The 20,883-nt window shown below is 32.3% G+C and overlaps 1 protein-coding gene across 2 annotated transcripts; it reads right to left on the bottom strand.

The window, feature by feature from the left end:
• Positions 1-6,582: 6,582 nt before the first annotated feature.
• Positions 6,583-18,886, bottom strand: LOC134244433 (uncharacterized). 2 transcript variants are annotated; one of them, XM_062726698.1, is made up of 5 exons: positions 18,859-18,886; positions 13,434-14,085; positions 12,993-13,034; positions 12,874-12,897; positions 6,583-10,967 (listed from the first exon to the last, which is right to left on the bottom strand). In XM_062726698.1, exons 2-5 carry the CDS (start codon positions 14,059-14,061, stop codon positions 7,843-7,845), a joined length of 3,819 nt encoding a protein of 1,272 aa, XP_062582682.1. In that variant the 5' UTR covers positions 14,062-14,085; positions 18,859-18,886; the 3' UTR covers positions 6,583-7,842. The 2 variants fall into 2 exon arrangements, with proteins under 2 accessions (XP_062582682.1, XP_062582681.1); XM_062726697.1 differs by lacking the exon at positions 18,859-18,886 and adding an exon at positions 16,201-16,277 and having other exon boundaries at positions 13,434-14,114.
• Between the last annotated feature and the right edge of the window lie 1,997 nt (positions 18,887-20,883).

Here is a 20,883-nt window from a genome sequence, read left to right as displayed (position 1 = left end):
GATGCGTAGTTCATTCTTTTGCTTAGAGATATAAATCTTGTAAACAGTTGATGAGGTTACTGTAAACAGGGAAACTTTCGCCCTCGTTATATTTGTGCCCCTTTCGCCCTTTTATCATTTGGGCGAGGCTAATTCGAAGAATACAGTATAATTTCTTAAACAAGACTCTGACTTGGTGAAAGAGCGAAAATAACCCTGTACACAGTATTGTGGCTATATAAATAAGGAAAATATGAATATTAACATACGTAAGTTGTATCAATAAGATCTATACAACCTTAAAATGACAGATTTAATTTAAAAACAGATATAATAGGAAGCTAGGAAGCTAACCCTAACCAAAAGCAATAGGTAACACGAGTGACTCAGACTTTAATGAAATATTTTACTCTTTTGGACGTTGCTTGCGTCACATCATGTGAAGTCAGAGAAGCAGTTAAGAGATTCCTATTATAAATAAGTTATTTGTGAGAGTAAATAATACCTTTGAAGCTTATTTTTCAAGAACAATAAGAAACTCACCAAATTTACAGAAAGAATTCGTTTGGAAAAAAAACCCTCATGAACACATAGTCCAGTTATTACTTGCACTGACTGAAGATAATCATGTTTGTTGTACCAGTTACTGACTGTAGATAAACAAAAGCACGCGCTTATGACACAATGTACGGTAAACAATAATGATTAATATAATTTGAAAGTTGAGATATAAAGGTATGGAATATTTTTCATGTGTTTAAGTAGTGTTTCAATACCTCCCCGTATAACGGAATTTTTTTTTGTCCTGGTAAATATCGAATGTTCTAAAAATGATGTTCTTTTAAATTTTTATTTTTAATAAAATAAACTCTGTTATGTCAAATAGTACACTTTAGCAATCTGACATTTTATTTTCATCCCTTGAACGCGTAAAATAATCAAAGGCCTAAAGGGCTATAATGGCTTAAGTGCTTGACATGAATGACAAGTGAAAGGAAATGTAGCATACAGTCTGGACTTTTACCAGTGTTTTCTCAAAAAAAATTTAATGCATGGGGGTTGACGATCTGCGGCGTGTCTTTGTTGAGTTCATTGTATTTAAATACAAATACTGTAAAATCACATATTTTCGTGGGGTCAAATTTTCGTGGTTTGAGGAAAATTTCTTGGTTCATGGGGATTTGATTTCGTGGATCAAGAATTAATGAGTACTTATGTGTGTGAAATTTTACATTTCGTTGTGGATATGAATTCGTGGGTCTTGTCATACCACGAAAACAACGAAAATTAAACCCCCACGAAAATTTGTGATTCCACAGTATATATAAATATATAAATGAAATATACGAATTCATTTTCAAATATATATATTCATTCAAACATAAATACATCTTGAAAAAATTGTCAATTTCACTTAAAATTATTAATAGAAGTTTTTCCATATAAAAAGATCTACTAGTAATCACAAAGAATGCTCTGCTCTTTTATGGATTTGAGATTGAATACTGTTTGTTGTCTCCATATCCTTCTTGTATTGTTTTATGGAATTTGATACTGTTAGTTTATCTCCTTGGGATCCTTCGTTAAATTCAGCCTTTTTTATCCTCCTTTTACTTGTTTGTCAGTAACTTACTTCGTTTTAGAAATTGAAGATGCGTAGTTAATTCTCTGGCTTAGAGATATAAATCTTGTAAACAGTTAATGAGGGTGTTGTGGCTACATACGTAAGGAAAATCTGAATATTAGTATATGTAAAATTTTTAATAAGATTTATAAACCTTTAAAATGACAAAACAAAAATAATTTCGTGGACCCTGCGGTCCACGCAGTAAATATATAAGCGAAGTTAAACCGGATGCCCTGGGCAAACGACAGGCTACGTATGCGCGCGAATGCTAAGAGTTCGCACCTTAGGTAACTTGCCCTAGAATAATTCGCCCTATTTGGAATAAAATATGCCATTCATTGGCAAATCGCGCTTTTAAATCTGCATATCGCATTTACACATTTATTGGCAGATCCGATTTCCTCTCTTTTACATATACTTTTATACTAAACATTCATTCTATGGTACACACATTTTAAGAAGTCACAGTCTATAGATACATGTAACTTAACAACTTGAATGAGAAACGTCACTCAACGAACAGAGATACATGTACCTTTAAAGTAGAGCAAGTTTTCACCGGCATTAGTTTTGTGCATCAAGACCCTCAAAATAATTTAATATTTCAGCTATCTAATTATTGTTTGATAAAGGTCTGTATAGTAGCAAGGGTTAGTTAAGAGATTCGTCATTATATAAACACAGTTATTTGTGAGAATAAATTATACTTTTGAAGCTCAGTTTTCCAAGTACAATAAAAAACTCACCAAAGGCACAGAAAGAATTCGGGTGAAAAAAAAACCTCATGAACACATAGTCTAGCTATCTCTTCCACTGACTGCAGGTAATGTAGGTAATGTAGATAAACAAATTCACGCGCTTCTGACATAATGTATGAAAAAAAATTATGTCAAATCTTATTAGATAAGTGAGATAATATAAATTCTGTTAGTAGTAATCAAATCTACCGAAAAGCCCTTTAGGCTTCACATGAATCGATCACATGACCAATGAAGATAACTTTCCCGTTGGTTTTCAACTATCATAGTTGACCAGTTGGCAGAATAACTATCTATAACAGTTTTCTTATATATATCTGGGCAAGTACATAAGTAGACTAATCGTTCTCGAGCAATTAGAGTTCTTTCCACTTTTTTAAAAATTCTAATTTAAAAAAAAAACTTCTTTTTTAAGTTATTTTTTACCCAAAAGAATCAAATCCAAAAATGGCTTATAAATTAGATTTACAGCAATTTACGTTAATAATTTCGTCCATGTATCTTTGTGGTTGCCAATGCCTTTATTTTTTCGTTCTTTAACAAAATCTTTAATTTGTAAACCCCTTTCTTTTTGTGATCTGGTTTTATCGGATCGATAAATTTCATCAATGCCTTAGGTTTCTCTGCCAATCAAATCACCGTGCAAGGCCACCTATTTATATACTTCTTTGTTTAGTCGGAGTGGACAAAAAAGATGTATTTTCCTTGTAGCAATCAACCGATCGTTCTGTGCTTATGCATTTAATTTTTTTTACGATCCATTGTTTATAACGTCTCTAAGACTTTATCAGCCTCATGCGAGTGACAGGAGAAGGAGCCTACTTTTTAATCAGACTGTCGGCCTCAATTCCGATTACTATGGAAAGATAAATTTTCAGAAACAATTTCAAAAACAATGATTAATTTTGCAAAATTTTACAATCATCTAAAGTTTTTGGCTTTACTCGTAAGTTTATTTGTAAAACGGACCCCTGATACCTATATTTCAAAACATCTGCTTTACATTCGATATTTGACTTGTGAAGATTAGGAAATCAAAATTTTAACAAATACAGCAAATTTAGTATTTGTGACATTTAGGATCCGCTCAGGTTTTTTGAAAGTTAAAACTGTCTTTGATCCAGAAACACTTTTTCTCTGATAGTACATGCTTCAGAATGGCAAAGAAAAAATGTTGTAAAATTTAGTGTATCTGTATTTTCAGGTAAATAAAGAGCAGAGTCTTTCAACCGGTTCCCAAACGCAGAAAAAGGTTTTATCACAGGATCAAGAAAGTAAAATCAAGACAGAAGAAAAACTTATGCAACAACAATAATGTTTACTTAGGTCGGTACTGTGACTCAAGCTAGACTAAAAAACCTGATGATCCTTCACGTATACCAAACAGAGTCGGAGAATCTAGATCTAGGGGATGTAACAAATGAATTTTTATCCAATTCCTGCAACTTACTCAATTTATTTATTTTTTCTTTAGTTGTTTAATATCCCCCTAATTTAAAGATACCCCCTGGTAATAAGTTACTCAAAAAGTATATCTTTATATAAAAATTGAATTCCCTGTTGTACCCCCTATCCCTAGGGGTAATTATTTTTACAATTTAGAATCCACACTTGTGCCCGCTTTCACGGTCCAGTAGTTCTTCAGAAGATTTCAAAAACTTATCCTGTATATTTCTATGTAAAACTTGGATTCCTTATTGTGGTCCGCCTTATCCCCCCCGGGGGTCATGATTTTTTCAATTTTATATCTACACTTCCCCAGGATGCTTCCACATAACGTTAAGCTTTTCTGGCCAACTGATACTTGAGAAGATTTTTTAATAACCCCATCCTATTTTCGTTTTTGTTGATTATATCCCCTTGGAAAGAGAGTTGTCCGTTTAAACAATTATAACTTCCCATCACAAAATGATGCTTTGAACCAAGTTTGGTAATAATTGGCCAAGTGGTTCTTGAGAAGAAGTTAATAATGTGAGAACATTTCAACTATGAAAGTGTAATGGACAGACGGAATTTCTGACTATGGACATGCATTGATTGAATATTTTTAACCCTTTTTTTCAAGGTCACTGATAGAAAAACTGTAGAATGCTTTTCACCTATGAAAGTGCAATGAGTGTATGGCTTAAAAAATCACAATCTCCTTTATTCATTAAAATATTGCCTTTTGATACTCATATTTTGAAGTCTTTTAAACATTTGCCTTTAAGTTAATTTCAGTCCGAGCTGTGGTTTTACAAAAAATATTATACATTGCTGCAACGTCCCTGCTGGTTTGATTTTTTTCATTTCCGTAAAATTTCATAAAGTCTATATACTGTCAAAAATCAGTGTAAATCTGACAAGGGTTTGATTTTAGTTTAACAGGAACTTTTTTTATTGCTGCTGTTTGATTTGTTGTATTGCCTATAAAATTTGTAATTTCATAATCTTTAAGAGACCTAACGCAAAACTTATAGGAAACTTTCTTTAAGATCTTGTCAAATATGTTAGTATATACGACAATAGTGTTCAAATCTATTTAATATCTGGTTATGAATAAAACACGGCAAATTAAAATATGTCGTGTTTTTCAACTGTCACCTGCATATAGCGTTAACATCTCCCAACTCATTTATTACTCAAGAAAAGCATTAAAATATGATCATCAATTTTTAGACGAAATCTGGCAAGATCAATCTTAAGACGAAGTCTAGCTCTGACAGATATATTAATAGTAAATAAATATCAACGGTCCTCATTCAAATTCACCATTTTATACATCCATTAGTCTTTATAATGATCTTAGCAAAATAACATGGAACTGGATCGTATGTTGGCTGACGTGATTAATACTGAATTCCCATTGGATCTGTGTTTAAGTCTTCTACATATTTGTATATTTGGATATTTTTGAGATTGATCATTGTTAGTTATTTCCATTTTTTTTAGTCAACTAAAACATTTAATGTGTCCAGGTCTTACCCTTCATAATTTGCCAAGCGTCTTCTAAAATCTTCGACAGAATTCAAAATGGATATTGGGTTCGGCCAATAATTAGAAGATCATACTATCGGTACTTTGTACCTTTTCAAAATAATTGGCTTTGGATAGCTATTTTTAACTTTTAACAAAACTAGCAATGACATGATCAACTTGACAATAATTGATAGGAAAGATGAAGAGTAAGAGCACAACATACATTTTAGGTGTTAAATATTAATTTTTTTGCTTTGCTATATTTATGATATAATTTACGATCACAGAGAAAAAAACACTATAAAATTATACAAATTATTTAAATCTAATTTTTAATCATGCCACTTTGCACCATGCACTTTATATTGTAATCCGGCTTAAAAAATAAACATGTAAATTCAAAAGGTGTTAGAAACATGTTTTATTTGTAAACCACAAAAGAATAAAAGGAAAAGGGTAAAACAAATACAATTATTCAGCATAAAACATTGAATTAACGTACTATTGCATACCTCGACAAAAAGTGTACTAAAATTTCCAGCAATTACATATTGGACATACAGTCATACAGATAAACAGGGAGTTGACATCGGATTCGAACAAAAATAAATCCCACATTATGGCATTCCAAAACAAAAAGTGTGCTAAAATTTAAAGCATTTGCGATAAGACGTACTGACAGATAAACATACACACACAGGGGTAAAAGGATAATAAACGTCTATGAGCAATAAAACAAATACAATTATGCATAAAACATTAATATAAAAATAATTAAAAATAATTAACACGAAATGGAATTTAAATCCTTTTTAAGAAACAGATATTGTTTTTATACAATTCATCAATTGCCATACAATGTACATTCAAAATATTTACTAAATACTTAAATACGAGAGGTTATCAAAAAGTTCGTGGACTATGGCAATAAAATTAGTACTATGTAGTCTGAGCTTAAAAAATTTTCATGGAACATAAAACATAAAAAAATAAAGAAATGTTGAAAAATTAGCTTTATACGTTCATTATTTCCAAAAATCACTTGTTATAATCATGTGTCAAGTTTTGAAACGTGACAACATCATTGTTTTTTAATGTATGCTTCTTCCATCTTATAGACTTATTTTGATGAGTTTCCCTGGAGCTGGGTTAAAATTTAATCCGTCTTGTTTATTTGATTTAAAATGTCATGAACATCCTTTTAATAACACAATATTCGAAATGGATTTATACAAGGGAAAGATTTCGATTTTTTGTTTTGCTTTATGGAGTTAAATATCTACAAGACATGAACAACGTCATTTATTGACGTGATTGATTTTTCACACATTGACTACAAATCGGCATTAACTGTTTACTCCTTTTCCCTCTGAATCTATTTGGCATTAAAAAAATACTCTAACGCACATTATTTCTCCGTAGCCTGGTTAAACAATTTCCTAGGTCACATATTTTTTTACCTCATTTTCAAGCAATATTTGTTTGGATACTCCATGTAAAATTCCCGATAAAATTTCATGGAACTTCCAAAATGAGGTAAAAATTCCATATTTTATGGAACAATAGTGTCCCAATACACCTGAATCAACGGGATTTTAAATGTCAAATGTTCATATCAAAATAGTTTTTCTCAGTTACACATAGGTAAAAAAAAACGTCATTTTCAAAGTTGCGTCACCTGGATATACCATTCCTTACAAAAACATTAATTTATTAAAGAATAACATTTATGATTTGTGGTTTGTTGTTTAGATAGAAAATATCATACTTACTAGATATTTCTTTTTTCATTCATTCATTCATTCATTATTGTACATAAAGCGGTCTTAATTTTCTGGCGCTAGTCCACAAACTTTTTGATAACCCCTCGAGATTCTAGATTCCCATTTATGATGCAACATGTTCAAGAGTAATACCAGAATAATCTTTTGACTGACGTAATAGTGCATAAGAAGTGCCAATGAATGTACATAAATCAATATTTCCATGGGAACAAGCAATATCAAAGACATTCTCCCCATCATTTGTCAATGCATTAACATCAAAACCCTTTTCTATCAGAAAAGAAATAAGTTTACTGTCTCCACGGTCAACACATGCAGAATGTAACGCTGTGTACCCTTTATTGTTTTTGACGCCAGTTAATTGTGGATATTTAATGACAAGAAATTCACATGCAAGATACCTACGATGGCAACATGCAATATGAAGGACACTATCTCCATCATTTGTCAGTGCATTTATATTTAAACCTCTGTCTATCAGAAAAGAAATATTTTTTTTTATCTCCGCTCTTACATGCAGTGTGTAATACTGTGTACCCTTTATTGTCCTTGACCTCGGCTATTTGTGGAAAATTAGTAATAAGATATTCACATGCATCATTCTAACGATATGAATATATGAAGGGCATTTTTTCCATCATCTCTAAAAGCATGAATATTCTGACCCTTTTCAATCAAAAACGAAATCAATTTCCTGTCTCCATTTACACATGCAGAATGTAATACTGTGCACATTCTAATGTTTTTTGACGTCAGTTAAATTTGGATAATAGGAAACAAAGAATTCACATGCTTCATACCTACCACTGAGACATGCAATATGAAGGACATTTTCCCCATTGTTTGTCAGTGCATTAACATCCAAACCTTTCTCTATCAGAAAACAAATTATTTTCATGCTTCCATTTATACATGCAGAGTGTAATATTGTGTAACCATCATTGTTTTTGACGTCCATTAATTGTGGATAATTAGTAACAAGGAATTCACATGCATCATACTTACCATGACTACATGCAATATGAAGGGCACTATCTCCGTCATTTGTCAGTGCATTAACATCCAAACCTTTTTCTATCAGAAGAGAAATTAACTTTCTATTTCCACTTTCACATGCACAGTGTAATATTGTGTACCCTCTTTTGTCTATGACGTCAATTAATTGTGGATAATTAGTGACAAGAAATTCACATGCATTATACTTACCATATAAACATGCAATGTTAAGGACACTTTTTCCATCGCCCGCCAATGCATTAACATCCAAGCCTATTTCTATCAGAAAAGAAACAATTTTCATGCTTCCATTTGCACATGCATAGTGTAATACTGTGTACCCACTATTGTCTTTGACGTCAATTAATTGTGGACGTTTATTGAAAAGATATTTACATGCATCATAATTACCATTTAAGCATGCAATATTAAGAACCTTTTTCCCATTATTTGTCTGTGCATCAATATCCAAACCTTTTTCTATCAGAAAAGAAATTAACTTTCTGTCTCCATTTTCACATGCAACATGTAATATTGTGTACCCGTCATTGTCTTTGACGTCAATTAATTGTGGATAATTAGTGACAAGAAATTCACATGCATCATAATTACCATTACGACATGCAATATGAAGGACACTTTCTCTATCAATTGTCTGTGCATTTATATCTAAACCTTTTTCTATCAGAAAAGAAATTAATTTTCTGTCTCCATTTTCACATGCAGAGTGTAATATTGTGTGTCCGTTGTTGTTTATGTCGTCAATTAATTGCGGATAATAAGTGACAAGAAATTCACATGCATCGTAATTACCATTACGACATGCAATATGAAGGGCACTTTCTCCATTATCTGTCAGTGCATTAATATCCATTTTTTTATCTATTAGAAAAGAAATCAATCTTCTGTCTCCAGATACACATGCAACTTGTAACACGGTGAATCTTCCATTGAAATCTATGTCCAGTAATTGTGGATAATTAGTGACAAGAAAGGCACATGCATCATAGTTACCACATAAACAAGCAATATGAAGGACACTTACATTATCGTTTGTCAAAGCATTGATATCAAACCCTTTTTCTATTAGAAAAGAAATCAGTTTTGTGTCGCCATTTGCACATACAGAATATAATGCTGTGAACCCGTCCTTGTTTTTGACGTCAATTAATTCTGGGTAATTATCTACTAGATAGCTGCTTATACTGATATCACCAATTTTAGATGCATAATGCAACACAGTGTCGCCATTTCTAGATTTAATATCTTTCAAAATAGGATATTTTTCAATCAAAGGCTGTACTAAATGAGTTTGTCCCGAGTCGCAAGCCTCTTGGATTAAACTGTGATAAGTATTAGCCCTTACAATTGATAAACAAGTTTGACTCAAATCTACAGACTTACAGATTTTGAATACCAAATCTAAATTACCACTTTGTACTGCGTGGAAACAAGCATTTAAATCACATTTTATATCTTCTAATAAAATCAGATTTACGATTTGTACATGATTTTTGCTACTCGCGGCATTCAGGGATCTATATTTTTGAATTTTATCACAACTACGTTGTAACAAGTGTTGCACCCAAGCGATTTGACCTGATTTTGCAAAATGCACTAGCAATGAGTTACCATTTGAATCAAAACTTTCCTGAAAGCGGTCACTACAGACCTGATCTTTTAAGACATATTCAAAAAATGCTTCGTCTTTCCATAAATCTAAAAAAGAAATGGATTCATATTCATCAGGTGATCTATCTCTCAAACTTTGAACTATTCTACTAGAAATAATTGCAAACAATTCTGCATCAACCAAAATGTTTCTGCTTTTCAGATGCTCAGCTGTTGTCAATCTTTGAAGCAAGACAGGGTGACAATTTAGAATTGTTTCCTCGGGAAGAGTGACAATAAGAGTATGGAATAAAATATCTTGTACTGAGCTATGTGAAAAGGAATACAAATCGTTAATTTTATCGTACATTGTTAAAAAACCTTCAAAAACCTTTACACTTTCGTGGAATTCACCAAGTAAACGGGGACTGATTTCAAGCATTTTTAATGCAATGGATTTAATTTTCCTATCTTTTTGAACAGAGAACAGTGAGGACTCCACACTTCCACCTTTCAACAGAAGGTATATAAGCACTGACATTTTAACAGCTCTTTCTCTAATCAGGGTTTCCAGATATTTTTTTAGGAAAATTGAGGGACAACGAAGAAAATTTGAAAGATCTTTTCCGAAAGCAGGATTTTCACGCGCCAGTCTGCAACATTGTGGAAAGCCCCAGGGTACCTCGGCCTGTCTTAATTTAAAGTTTTCTTTTGTTTTTCCTGGAAGGTTATAATTTTCTAGAAACATAACGAGCTCCTCAGTTTCCAAAGCATATTCACCAGTTGATAAATCAGTCATTGATGAAAAAAGTAGAGCGGCATGTTTCTGTTTAGCGGTTATTTCCTTAAAAATATCGTTTCTGACAGTCACAATGAGTACATTTCCCATTTCATTATTCTTGGATTTCACAAGAGATTCTATCAATTCCTTCTTATTCAAAAATTCATTTAAATCATTCACTGAAAAGGAGAATTCCCCAAATGCATTATCAATAAATATCGCTAAATTATCAATCGGTGAAACCCTGCCATAGAGTCTGGAGAACTTAAATACTTGAAGAGGACGTTTCCCTCCCTCAATGGCAATCTTCAACAAGTACTTGGCTAATGTAGTTTTCCCAGCTCCAGGGATGCCTTTAATCACCACGTGTCCGTTTTTCTCTAACAGTTCTTTTGCTCTGTCAAATGCCCGGGTTTTAACAAGGATTTTCTCCGTTTCCTTATGATGACTGTTGACCATAACCCTTGTTGTTTCTATCATGAGTTTAAATAAAACTGATTATGATATTTTTGTTTTAAAAATTGAACATAAAAATTATTAGTGTATTGCTACCGAACAGTTCTAACTTTTGTATTTTCAGAGTAAAATTTATTTAGCATTGACGTAAAAATATTGTGTAAAATTTTTGCTGTACTTGTGGCTTTATTTCTGTCATTTAGCCCAAAGAAAAATAAGAAATGCCATAATGATAATCGCGTGTAAATAAACATTTTAGTAGCTATAGTTGTATTCAGATAAAATTTTAATTACTTTTACGAGTAATATTCTAAAATATCTTGGACAATACAAAAATATATTAAGTAGGAATAGCATGACCCTTTCAAACCTAGATGACTAATGTGTTGAAGATGTAAACATTTTTTTTTAATTAGTTATTTTTTTTTAATCTTAGCTGTAAAATATATTTCAGTATGTTTACATCATGCTTGCTTTAACCTATATCCTATTTCTATCAGAAAAGGTTAGATTTTTTAATTTTGCCTCCCCAGATACATAGCTTTATATGTTTGTTTATTACAAATGGAACAATTTTTAGGATTTTCAAGATTTTGGAAACATTATACAGGTAGTTACCGTTTTCCTTTTCTAAAATCTTCTCTTATTTTTGAGAGAGAATAGACAATATCTTATCAATTTACTTTAATACTGTTGATTTCTATGAAGTTTACTAATATGTACGAGTTACATTATAATAAAGACTTTACCGGTCTCTATGTGTTTTCTACATTTTCCCCCAGCAAACTACAGAAATTTGTATTCGATAGCCTACATCTCTAAAAAAATTTTGAATGGAAATTTTATGGTTAACTCATATTCTGCATGTGACCACCTCCTATTCATCCTACTTTAACAATTATTTTGGTCACTGTTTCGTTTTCTTAAAGATGCCTTTTCAACACAATAATTTAATTCTTGTTCTAACGCTGTATTTGATTGGATAAAAATATTACTTTATAACGTATAGAATGTGTTGCCTACCTCACAATGACTTGCGTCAAAAACGTATCAATCTGCGGCGTTACATTCAATTTTTTTTTTTTTACAAATAGAAGTCATTTTTTAGAACAATGATCTTTTTTTCTTACATTAAATGAAGGAAAATTAAAATTATAAGCAATAAATTTAAAAACTACCCATTTTATACGATAGAAACTGGGTTGCAACATTTTACGCTTTTTTATATACCGCGATAGCATATCTGCCCCAACCCAGTTTATACCGTATAAAATGGACAGCTATTAAATTCATTCCATATTCTAGTGCAGTTGTTTTGTAAAACACGTTTTGATAAGCTTATATGCACTGATAAACAAGCATATAAGCTTTTAATTGTGATGTCATAAAAGAGCGACGCAAAAACACAATGCTCCGTGACGTATTTGTATAACGAAACTCATCAAAATAAAATGTTAACAACAAACAAAATGCATGGATTGCATAAGAATGGGAATAACTGATCTTCTAATTTGGTGTTTGCGACCGTTAATGCTGATTTAACGGTCGCAAACATCCGTTTTACCGGCTCCACTTACGCGTCGCCGGTAAAACTCAGTTTGCGACCGTTAAATCAGCATTAACGATCGCAAATACCAAATTAGAAGATAGTTATTCCCCAAATTAAAATAAGATGCAAATAATCGTACATGTAAATTCAGTTAATAATCTGTTAGATTTCTTTGATAGAAAACAGATTTTGATGCCGTATATATATATATACCCTTTTTATATATAATGGCATTGGAGACAAAGTTTGAGTGATGAAAAATCTCCGTCAGTTATTCGTCCTGGCTATTAAAATAAAACCCAGCCATTGGGTATCATAAACGTATATACGTTTTGATAAATCTTTAACTGAGGACAATATGAACATATACATACCAATTTCTTTTTCAAGATTTGGATCTGAAAAAAATCAAGGCAATATACGAAATATTAATCACAGAGAAATATGCATTGAGATGTTCTGAGATAACATGATCAACAAGTTCATCACTTACCAATGCGCAAACTTAGTTTCTTTTCCATGTCACTCAGCTTCTCTGAAAATATATATTTATTTTAATACACTCAAAATAGTGTAATTTAAAATCGATTTTGAACATTTGAGAGTTTAAATTAATGTAAATATGGAAAGGAGAATTTAATAGGAAAGCTGTTTTGTTTTTTTTTTCTAAAAACAAACGATAAAGGTATAAAAACTCAACTCTGCTTGGATAATGTAAGGAATTTTATCACACATATTTTTTTCTCATTAGCTTTACTTAAAAACAAATAACCAATCCTTCCAGTTGAAACATAAGCAGTAGATCTACTTTTCACAATCTTAAGCAAAGAAATCTGTTGCTACTTTCTGTTCCATATTCTTTGAAGAGAGTATAAAATAATTCAAAATAACCAGTATTTAAGTAAAATGAGCCTCTATTTCAAAGTATATATACCTGAAAATTTAGACACAGATGAATGTAGATCTTCAAGAACCCCAAGTCGATTTATGTATTTATGCTCATGTTCAGGATCCATGGAACATGCTTTTATTTCTTTCACAGACTCCTGGTAGACAGTAGACGTCCCTAGATGGCGCTCTAATTCAACAACGATGTCCCGGATGTTCCGCCATTCCTGACTAAATTTAGAGTCAGAAAGAAATATATCGGCAGAATGGCCGTAGTATTTGTTCCGAAGAAGACGAATCCGTTCGATATTTGCGGCGACACTTCTATCAGCGGGGTCTGGGTTCTTGCCCCAACCTTTAGAATGTGGAGGTATTTTACTGACATTCCGAAGAATGATGTACAAGATAGATATATCAAGGTCTGAATAGTCTCCCCAATACTGATTTGTTAGTGAGGGGAAAATGATGTCATTTTGTGATGGATTAAGAGGGTTGCGTTTTTTGTTTTTCTTAAAATCATCAGTCCATTCTTTGACTTTCTTGGATAAATCAGACGGTGGAATTTCCTTTTTAAGAATTTCACGTAATACATCAGTACATGGTCCCAGTATGAGCCTCGCCAGCCGAGCGGTGTTTGTCGTCTCTGGTGTCGATGTGTACTTCGATAACGACATCGTATTCTTATATGATGAAATGTTCTAAAATCACAAACTCCTCCTTGTGTTTTCTATACAAAGAAAAGGAATATTATTGCATGAAGAAGGATATGGAGCTAACGAACAGTATTTAATCTCAATGTCCATTAACCAAATATACAAAATGAGAGCAGAGCAAACACGAACCTCCGAAATATCAGAGGTGGGATCAGGTGCCATGGAGGAGTGAGCATCCGCTGCCGACCGTTCATAACCGCCGTGTGCTCGTTGTCATGATCAGGAAAAAATCTGTCGTCAATTCAGTGTATAAATAATGGACTAACTGTTGGAATGAAAAACGTCAGTCAGCATTTGACTCAATGATAAATTGTATTTGCATACAAGGTTATTGTATCCACCATAGAACTTACGAAATGATGCATTTAAACGAGACTTCTGATATTCTTGTTTCATCAACTTGATTGTCAATAATTTACCTCGTTTAAGAAATTGTTCATACGTAGAGCATTCTCTTGCGTATCGACTTAACTGAGATATATATAGTCCGTATGCAGGTGATAAAGATATATTGCTGCATAAGTAAAGGCAGTTGACGATGGAAAAGTTAAAGTCATCAAGTTAATCATAAAGCTTCGTTGTTATATTACCATTAGCGTCTTTTGCAAACGAAATATCCAAATATGAAGCAGAAGTGTCGGACTCTGTGGTATCTTTTATTTCAAGCTCACCATGATATACCGTATCGACTTAGCAATGGAATTGCATATGTATATAAAATGATGCAAATAATATATTACATTAGTAATTTCACAGTTTTATTTTTATTACTTGAACTTTGACTAATTACTTCATAATACTACAATAGCAGGCATCATACTAAGAAAATGTTGACTTCATCAATACTGTTGATGTCATCATTTCATCAACTTATTTTCAATAGCTTGCCACTTTCATGAATATATGTTAAAGGTAAGACAACAGACAATTGTTTCTCTCATAAATTCTTCTCTATGATTTGGAGGATATTCCATTAGTGTTCTTTCTCAGCTATTAAGATGTTCTTTTGTCATATATGTAATTTCTTCATGATCAGAGATTTCTTTTAAAAAGATCGTTCCATGGTGAAATATTTTCGAAAGTTTCAAAGATGTGCATAACTAATGAGATGAATTTAAGTCTGACAAATTCACAAGTTTGTATTTAGATATAAAACATGACATTGTTATACCTTTAAAAATTTGTTCCGTTACAAATCTATACGAAAAAAATTTAACTTTTAAAATGTTTTGCTGAGCGGGCATTACAAAATTGACGTTGGACCGCTTAGTGAGATGTTGAACCGCTCGCAGAGATAATTGACCGCTTACATCACAGAATGGGCGGGGCTTAATCTCATTTTCTTTCGTTGGTGTTAAATAGTGACAGACATGATGTTACATAACAGAATACAGTCCTTCGGATGAGACCGTATTAACCGATGCCCCTTGTCACAGCAGGTGTGGCACGATAAAGATCCCTTCTAGTTCAAATGCCCCAAGTGCCGAGCATAGGCCTAAATTTTCAGCCCTTCACCGGCAATGGTGACGTCTCAATATTAAAGAAATATTCCAGAGAGGGACGTTAAACATTATACAATCAATCTTAGAAATTTAATACGATTAGTTCATTCTCTTGCTTAGAGATATAAATCTTGTAAACAGTTGATGAGGTTACTGTAAATAGGGAAATTTTAGCCCCCGTTATATTTGTGCCCCTTTCGCCCTACTATCATTTGGGCGAGGCGAATTCGAAGAATACAGTATAATTTCTTATTGACTGGGTGAAAGAGCGAAAATAACCCTGTACACAGTATTGTGGCTATATAAATAAGGAAAATATGAATATCAACATACGTAAGTTTTATCAATAAGATCTATACAACCTTAATGACAGATTTAAGTTAAAAACAGATATAATAGGAAGCTAACTCAAACCAAAAGCAATAGGTAACACGAGTGACTCAGACTTTAATGCAATATTTTACTCTTTTGGACGTTGCTTGCGTCACATCATGTGAAGTCAGAGAAGCAGTTAAGAGATTCATATTATATATAAAATATTTGTGAGCGTAAATAATACCTTTGAAGCTTATTTTTTCAAGTACAATAAGAAACTCACCAAATTTACAGAAAGAATTCGTTTGGAAAAAAAACCCTCATGAACACATAGTCCAGTTTTTACTTGCACTGACTGAAGATAATCATGTTTGTTGTACCAGTTACTGACTGTAGATAAACAAAAGCACGCGCTTATGACACAATGTACGGTAAACAATAATGATTAAAATAATTTGAAAGTTGAGATATAAAGGTATGGAATATTTTTCATGTGTTTAATTAGTGTTTCAATACCTTTCCGTATAACGGATTTTTTTTGTCCTGGTAAATATCGAATGTTCTAAAAATGATGTTCTTTTAAATTTTTATTTTTAATAAAATAAACTCTGTTATGTCAAATACTACACTTTAGTAATCTGACATTTTATTTTCATCCCTTGAACGTGTAAAATAATCAAAGGCCTAAAGGGCCATAAAGGCTTAAGTGCTTGACATGAATGACAAGTGTAAGGAAATGTAGCATACAGTCTGGACTTTTACCAGTGTTTTCTCCAAAAAATTTTAATGCATGGGGGTTGACGATCTGCGTCGTGTCTTTGTTGAGTTTATTGTATTTAAATAGAAATATATATAAATGAAATATACGAATTCATTTTCAAATAATTTAATTATGATTGTAACGCGTCATTTAATTGGATAAAAATTAATCTAAATTGTATAATCTGGTTTGCTTACGTCACAATGACTTACGTCAAAATCGTATCAATCCGCTTGACGTTACGTTTGAAATATGAACAATTTGAAGGCGTTTTATATTAAAGAGATATATTGTCTTGTTCTTTATTCAAAATGATTGAAAATTAAATTATAAGGAATGAATTAAATAGCAACCCAAATTATACTCTATTACCTGGGTTGGAGCAGTTTACGCTTTTTTATAAACAGCTTCGAGGTTTTTAAAGCGTAAACTGCCCCAACCCAGGTTATACAGTATAATTTGGGTTGCTATTTAATTCATTCCTTAAATATATATATTCATTCAAACCTAAATATATCTTGAACAAATTGTCAATTTCACTTAAATTATTAATAGAAGTTTTTCCATATAAAATGTAAAAAGATCTACTAGTAATCACAAAGAATGCTCTGCTCTTTTATGGATTTGAGACTAAATACTGATTGTTGTCGCCCTATCCTTCTTGTATTGTTTAATGGACTTTGATATTTGATACTATTAGTTATCTCTCCTTGAGATCCTTCGTTAAATTCAGCCTGATTTATCCTCCTTTTACTTGTTTGTCAGTAACTAACTTCGTTTTAGAAATTGAAGATGCGTAGTTCATTCTCTTGCTTAGAGATATAAATCTTGTAAACAGTTAATGAGGGTATTGTGGCTACATACGAGGGTCGTTAGAAAAGTTCGCGGACACATTGAATTACGGAAAATCCATTGTGTACTGTGAAGTATGACTTGTGTCTGAATAAATTCCTACATTTTGTTTATTGGTATGTAAAAAATCAGGTCCATATAAAAAAATCTTGAAAATTTACAACGATTTATACTATGAGGTTATGGGATTCACGGAGCAATCACTTGACGTAAGGCGACGTAACAACCAGATTTCAACCCGTTAACCTTTGTCGCAGTTCTGTAAATCTTTAGATTTTTCTGATCTTTTTTCTACTTTAAAATTGAATATCTATATCAAGACATGTTACTTTCCATCTACAATGTCTTTTGTACTGATTCGAATATTATTGAGATCTTAAAAAAAGTTTATGAGGTTAATCAGTTTATCGATCAGGTATGGAAACTATGCAAAACCATATAGGCGCAACACAACGTCCATGCGATACAGGGGTACTGAAGTATCGCTGGAGTTAATCTTTCAATCCATCCATTCTTATGAAGCTACAACCATTTGAAAACTTCTCCTTTGTAGGTGTAGGAAATTCCAGGCAGCATCTTGAACATTTTAATCTCTTTTTAGACATTTTCCAGTCTGCAAACATAATTTATATATAAATATATACCCTCAATGACGTATACGATTTTTGGCTGTGTTTATATATATCATATACAAACGGCAATAAAACAGTCATATACCCTCCAATTTAGTTCAAAATTTCTCCCAGTGACGTTTCATTAATACTTTAGCGGCAGGTTTAATATCATAAATCTCTTTGCGCTACAATTGTGCAATTTTTAACTTTAATAAATAGTCTTTGTGATGTAAACGTGCCAAAATGTAGCATGCTCCGTGAAGCAAGTTTTATCAAAATAAAAATTCTGTATATTTTTTAATAATCACCGTAGAGCAAAAATTTCTTGTATATTTATTGAAAAAAAGGTAAATATTCTATCTGGAAAGTTTGACCGGTTTCGTGGAAATAGCGCGCTCACAATTGAACTTGTCCGCGAACTTTTCTAACAACCCTCGTACGTAAGGAAAATCTGAATATTATTATATGTTAATTTTATTAATAAGATTTATCAAACCTTTAAAATGACAAAATAAAAATAATTTTAAAAACAGATAGCAATAGGTAATACGAGTGAATCAGATTCTAATGAAATATTTGACTCTTTTGGAAGATGCTTTCGTCACATCATGTGCAGTCAGGGAAACAGTTAAGAGATTCATCATTATATAAACAGTTATTTGTGAGAATAAATTATACTTTTGAAGCTTATTTTTTAGTACAATAAGACACTCACCAAAGGCACAGAAAGAATTCGGTTGGAAAAAAAAACACGTCATAAACACATAGTCTGGTTATCTCTTGCATTGATTGTAGATAAACATATCTGTTGCACCAGTTATTGACTGTAGATAAACAAAATCACGCGCTTCTGACATAATGTACGAAACAAAATTATGTCGAATCGTATTAGATACGTGAGATAATATAAATTCTGTTAGTAGTAATCAATTATACTGAAAAGCCCTTTAGGGTCACATGAATTGATCGCCTTACCAATGAAGATAATTTTCCAGTTGGTTTTCAACTATCATAGTTGACCAGTTTGCAGAATAAAAAGTGTTGCTTATCTATATATTTTTACATATATCTGGACAAGTAGATAATTAGACTAATCGTTCTCGGGCAATTAGAGTTCTTACCACTTTTTCTAAATTCTATTTTTTTTGATAAATTCTTTATAAAGTTATTTTTTAACCAAAAGAATAAAATCTAAAAATGGCTTGCAAATTAGATTTACAGCAATTTACGTTAATAATTTCGTGCATGTATCTTTGTGGTTACCAATGCCTTTATCTTGTCGTTCTTTAACAAAACCTTTAATTTGTAAACCCCGTTCTTTCTGTGATCTGGTTTTATCGGATAGATGAATTTCATCAATGCCTTAGCTTTCTCTGCCAATCAAATCACCGTGCAAGACCACCTATTTATATTTAGTCGGAGTGGACAAAAAGGATGTATTTTACTTGTAGCAATCAACCGATCGTTCTGTGTTTATGCATTTAATTTTATTTAAGATCAATTGTTTATAACGTCTCGAAGACTTTGTAAGCCTCATGTGAGTGACAGGAAAAGGAACCTACTTTTTAATCAGGCTGTCAGCCTCAATTCCGATTACTATGGAAAGATATATTTTCAGAAAATAAGTTTTTTTTTTTTTTTTTTTTGTAAAAACGGACCCCTGATACCGATATTTTAAAACATCCGCCTTACATTCGATATTTGACTTGTGAAGATTAGGAAATCAAAATTTTAACATATACAGCAAATTCAGAATTTGTGACATTTAGGATCCGTTCAGGTTTTTTGAAAGTTACAACAACTGTCTTTGATCCCGAAACACCTTTTCTCCGATAGTACATGCTTCAGAATGGCAAAGAAAAGATATTGTAAAATTTAGTGTATCTGTATTTTCAGGTAAATATAGAGCAGAGACTTTCAACTGGTTCCCAAACCGCAGAAAAAAGTCATATCACAGGATCAAGAAAGTAAAATCATGACAAAAGAAAAACTTATGCAACAACAATAATGTTTATTTTGGTCGGTACTATGACTCAAGCTAGACTAAATAACCTGATGATCCTTCACGTATATCAAAAAGGGTCGGAGAATCTAGATCTAGGGGATGTAACAAATGAATTGTTGGTGAAAGTGAACACAGATTGTTCGTTTTTGGAAAGTTCCAATGAAACAAAGGACTGAAAATTGTGCCATTTTGATTATCCGATTCCTGCAGCTTACTCAATTTATTTTTTTATTTATTCAGTTGTTCAATATCCCCCTTAATTATACCCCTGGTAATAAGTTACTCAAATGGACAAACCAAAATTTCCCGGTGGATTTTAGCACAAGCTTATACCTATACCCGGAACTCAGGGCCATTGGGCAGGAAGGGGTCTTCTTCATGCCACTATCTACTACCAAGCTCCGATTAAGTTTAAACAGTTTCCTCCAAAGGACTTTAGAGCAGTGGCTCTATAACCACTGCGCCACAAGAGCAATTAAAGTATTGCAGTGTCAGTAACAACTGGTATGTATATCAGCAGGATATCATCAGTCTTCGAACAAGGCTTTACTCTTATTTATTTCAGAATGTTGGCAGCGCTGTAATTTTAGATAATAAAAACTTCAAGATAAGGCCAGAATTAAAAATATCTTTGTTTCCCCTAACCCGACCCTAAATTCTCAGGATGGGTCGGTAGGTAGGTAAACAATTTTATTTTCTGGCAGCAGCTTTGATTATACATTCTAAATTTGATGG

This window comes from Saccostrea cucullata, unplaced genomic scaffold, assembly GCF_032062105.1.
Source record: "Saccostrea cucullata isolate Sc308-1 unplaced genomic scaffold, CSIRO_AGI_Scuc_v1 ctg1149, whole genome shotgun sequence".
NCBI lineage: Eukaryota > Metazoa > Mollusca > Bivalvia > Ostreida > Ostreidae > Saccostrea > Saccostrea cuccullata.
The sequence above is the reverse complement of the archived record's forward strand: the minus strand, read 5'-3'. Positions and strand labels throughout refer to the sequence as shown.